The sequence below is a fragment of the Myotis daubentonii genome, chromosome 18 (genome assembly GCF_963259705.1).
Source record: "Myotis daubentonii chromosome 18, mMyoDau2.1, whole genome shotgun sequence".
Lineage (NCBI taxonomy): Eukaryota > Metazoa > Chordata > Mammalia > Chiroptera > Vespertilionidae > Myotis > Myotis daubentonii.
Genome location: NC_081857.1, coordinates 18121181 through 18125721, shown reverse-complemented (window position 1 = coordinate 18125721; position 4541 = coordinate 18121181). Strand labels below are relative to the sequence as shown.

The following is a 4541-nucleotide window of genomic DNA, read 5'->3' as shown; positions in this document are numbered from 1 at the left end:
AGAGCCCCATAAATCCTTGTCAAGTACCAAATAATCTGATTTGAAGATATCATTATCCTCTTTATTACTGACATAATAATATCAGCTTGTCCAGCTCTCAAAGATTACAAATGTATCATTATGCCAGAGGCAGTAGCATAGGAACAATAGGATGATAGGCCATGTATGGAATGTCACCAGGGCAGAAATCCTGGGGTGCCTAGCAACGGGCAAAACTAGGAAGCAAGTGTTGTAGGGTGGGACCTTGCCCCCAGGGTGACCTTTCCTCTTCTAGCATATTGCTAGATCTCTTGACCTTTTATATAGCTGGTCATGTGATTTGGACCCTCCCTCGATCTTTCCTCCTCTAGCATGTTGCTAGTCATGTGATAGACCCTTCAAGGAGGAACAAGGGGGCCATAAAATAGACCAATCAGTAGAGGCCAAGACCCTAAAAGGATACCCCTGGAAAGCTGATGAATATTCGATTGAGATCATCTCCCGAGACTCCCCCCATAAAATCCCCACCTTTAAAAATCCTCAAGATGAAGGACCCAGTGTGCTCTTGCTCCCTCTCTCTCCCTCCTTCCCTGGAAAGGCTGGTGCCTTTCCCCCTCTCCTTCTCCTAGATGTGTTTTCTTTGCCTTTCTTTCTCCAGAGCTCCAAGGGCCCTTCTTTGCCTCTGTAACTTATTTCCAAGTCCACGCAGCCCAGCTGGCTCACTTCTTCTACCTTTGTGACTTTCTAAATAAACTTTCTCCTTCAATATGGGTTCCTTGGCTCTGGACTCTTTCTTTGCCAAATTCAAGTACCAAGGTTGCTGAACCAAGGTCCAATCTCCAGTAACGTCTAGTGCTGTTTCACAGCTAACAATCGGATCCTCACAAACAGCACTATAAAAATAACATATGCCAAGAACTCCTCTAAGTGCTTTATATCTGCTAACTTTATTCATAAACAGCCTTATTTTTGCCCTCATTTTATAAATGCACAAATAATTAATTTGCTCAAGGTCACACAGCCTTGAGGCAGAGTTGGGAATGGACCTAGAATGGATATCATTTGCACTTTGTCACAGAGTTTCTTAGGGAGGCAGAGCAAAGATACAGATTGCTTTATCCTTTTTTTTATGACTGTGTCTCTCCCCCGTCTACCCCCACCTCCCACCTGGTGCTTCTATTTACATAGAACACTTTACCCAAGTACCCATTCCAAGGCCATATGACGCATTAACAACTTGGCACTGGCCAGGTCTAAGGCACTAGAGGAAATGTTTCTCAAGGTGTTAAGAAAAATCATAATTTTTCTTATAACTAAATGAAATGAAACCTTTAGTTTTTTTAAATTATATTTGAGTCTTAAAATTACAGCAGTTAAACCCTTAGACAATGTATCTATCTTGTTTTCTATTTCACCTTTATTACAAATGGGTATTTTCTCAATTACATTATTCAATTTGCCATTATTTATTTTGTATAATTTTATAGAATTATTTTTCTATATGCTCAAAAGAAAATCAAGAGTCTGAGAAGACAAGCTACAGACTGAAAGTAACTTTTTTCTTTTTTAATTTGAGAGGAAACATCTTTGCCTTCATTTGGCAACATTTTCTTTTCTTCTTTTTAAATTTTTTTTTTTTTAATTTTTAAAGAGAGAAGAATGTAAAGGGAGAGAGAAACATTGTTTTGAGAGCAAAACAATCCCTGGGGATCTAGACCCCAACCCCAGGCAGCTGACCCTGCTGGGAATTGAACTGGCAACATGCACAGGAGGAAGCCCAATCAATTGAGCCACACCAGCCAGGACTATTTGGGGGACATTTTCCATTGGGGCACCAAGTGAGTCCCAAACATGAATGCTCAAGTTTTCCAACCTTTTGGCGGGGAAACAAAAGGGGCATTGATCTGCTCTTTGTTTCCACTCCCATCCTGATCCCTTTAACATCTCCCCCATCAAAGAGTTAAAAGAAAGTTTCCACATTAGTGATTAAAAAATTGTTTGCTAGCTTCTAAGAGATTCCTCACTTGGCTAATGCACTTACTTTCTAGAAGAAGATCAAGTTCTTTGCAATAATTTCATGGTAATTAATCTAGTGCCTACATGATAATCCTATAATTAGAAGCAATTAAAATCCTGCCCAAGAATGATCTACTCAGTCGGTGTCAATCTCCCTATATGCTCATGGGGTAATCTCTCTCTCTTTTTTTTTTTTAAATTGATTTGTGAGAGAGAGGAAGGGAGAGAGGGAGAGAAACATCGATGGTCCTCCGACTGGGGATCAAGTCCACAACCCAGGCATGTGCCCAGACTGGGAATCAAACGACCTCTTGATGCATGAGACAATGCTCAACCAACTGGGCCACACATCCAGGGTACTCATGGGAAAATCTTGAAAGAAGCTCCAGAAATCATTTGTTTCTCCCCTTCCCAGAGATGCAGGCATTCAGAGTCCATCTTAAGAATGGCAGGAGTCACTCAAATCAAAGTGGAGGGACGACTGAGGCCCCTGGAAAGAATCCAGGGGCTTGAGATCGTCTTAAGCAGGAGAAAGGGAAGCCACGTCACCTTGAGCCTGGATACCTGTGACCCTGAGCTTTTCACCGGTGACCTCAGCTTCTGGCAGAGCTGCTCCTCTTCTTAGGGTGGTCTACCCCACAGAGGCTGGGGACTTTCGTCTCGCATCGCCTGTGCACATTCATAGAGCAGGCCTCACATTTCATCCCTTGACGGATAAGGCCGTACAGCAACGACCCACAGTGCTGACAGAAGGTGGGCCTTCGGTAACTGTGGACTTTAAACTTGTGCTTGTTCTTGGGGTCAGCGGTGTCGGGCCCCTGGCCTGCGCCCCGACAAGGAAGAGCAACAAGTTCGTGGCACCTCTTGTGAACCACAAAGCGGCAAAGCTGGCACTGGTAGCCTTGTTTTCCAAACCCCCAGATGAAGCCGGCGCAGTGGCTGCAGAAGGTGGGCTGCTTGAAGAAGTGGGCGGCGAATCTGTGGTCCTTCACCTCGTGCACTTTCTTCACAGTCCCTTGGCGGGCGAGGCTGCTGGTGGCGGTCTGGGCCTGGGACTCAGATGCCATGGTCCCTCTCGTCTAGGCCAACCTCTAGGCTCAGCCGGGGCGCAGCAGCAGGGAGCGCGGGCGGGCAGGGGCGCCGGTGGGAGGCGGCAGTCCCTGCGAGAAGTCCAGGAGGCGCCGCCGCGGAGAGTCGGGCCGGACTGGCGAAGAGTGGGAGCTGGAAGGGCTGGCAGACCCCACGCTCTCTGAAGGCCCAGCCCCGGCGCTTGCACTTTCAAGACGGCGGGCCCCAGCGGCACCGCCCACCGCGCCAGCCCGGAGTGCGAGTGCGCGGGCGGGGAAGGGGCGGGAGGGCACTGGCGGGGGCGAGTGCGCGGGCGGGGAAGGGGCGGGAGGGCACCGGCGGTGGCGAGTGCGCGGGCGGGGAAGGGGCGGGAGGGCACCGGCGGGGGCGAGTGCGCGGGCGGGAAGGGGCGGGAGGGCATCGGCCGGGGCGAGTGTGCGGGCGGGGAAGGCGGGGGCGGGAGCGCGGACTGGAAGGGGCAGAGGGCGGGGGCGAGTGCGCGGGCGAGTCGGGCAGGGGCGCGCCTGCTGTGGGAGCCGGGATCTTCGTGTTTGGGGGGCAGCCCAGAAACCGGAGGCGGCGGAAGCGGCCCGGGCAGCGCCGGCCGAAATTGGGAGCGAAGATGGGCATCAGACGGGCGGGACCGTTCTCTGCCGCCTTTTTCTTTGCTTTCCCTTTCCTCCCCTTCCCCCGCCCGCCTCTGCCTCTCCTTCCTCTGCTTCAGCTCCTCTCGCCTTGCCGGTTCCCCTCCTGCCTTCCTCCTTCCACTCCCGCTGGCTCCCTCCAGCTCCTCTTTCTCCTCCTCGCTTCTCCCCTCTCCTCTCCGGGTCAGAGCCTACGGTGGGCGCCTGGTCCACGCTCCCTGGAGCCCCCGCTTGGCATGCGGGGCAGCTGCCCCTTCCTGGTCTTGGATCAGCTGGTGTCAACTTGAGGTTTCACCTGGCACACATGAGCCAATTACTAAAGTTCTGCGGCACTAAAAACTAAACACGTTTTTTGCCATTATCACAGAAAAAGGTAGAATTTTGATTCATTCACACCAGACAGCTATTGTGTTGGCTGCTGCCAGTTTTTAATTTGATAATTGAAGGGAAAAGAGGTCAGTGGGGCTGACTAGTCGGGTATTGCCCGTTTTAAAAATTCTTGGGGCTCATCTGTTGGAAATCGCTGGTCTACACCCATGGCAACCTCCAGAAACTAGGAGACAGGCCCTCCTTCAGAATTTCCAGAAGGATCCAGTCCTGCTCACACCTTGATTTCAGACTTATTCCTGCTGTTTTAAGCTTCCCATTTTGTGGCGAATTGTTATGGCAACTCTGGGAGACTTGTAAACCTGGTGAACTTTGGCATTATTGATCAGGGCCTTATGTTTAAAGTTTGGTGTTCAGCCATCCCTTCCATGTGCTCTGTGACAGGACATGTCTTTCCAGCTGCTTCTCCTGGCCCCTCCACACAGGAAGCCTGTAGCCTTTCTGGTC

General features: G+C 50.3%; 1 protein-coding gene across 1 annotated transcript; it reads right to left on the bottom strand.

Annotated features, from left to right (window-relative positions):
- Positions 1 to 1374: 1374 nt before the first annotated feature.
- On the bottom strand, positions 1375 to 3309 carry LOC132221290 (protein kinase C alpha type-like). The gene has a single exon (XM_059675490.1). It carries the CDS (start codon positions 3060 to 3062, stop codon positions 2589 to 2591), a length of 474 nt encoding a protein of 157 aa, XP_059531473.1. The 5' UTR covers positions 3063 to 3309; the 3' UTR covers positions 1375 to 2588.
- Between the last annotated feature and the right edge of the window lie 1232 nt (positions 3310 to 4541).

Coding starts and splice junctions, on each gene's coding strand:
- LOC132221290 (XM_059675490.1), bottom strand. CDS start 3,062: ATGGCATCTGAGTCCCAGGCCCAGACCGCCACCAGCAGCCTCGCCCGC.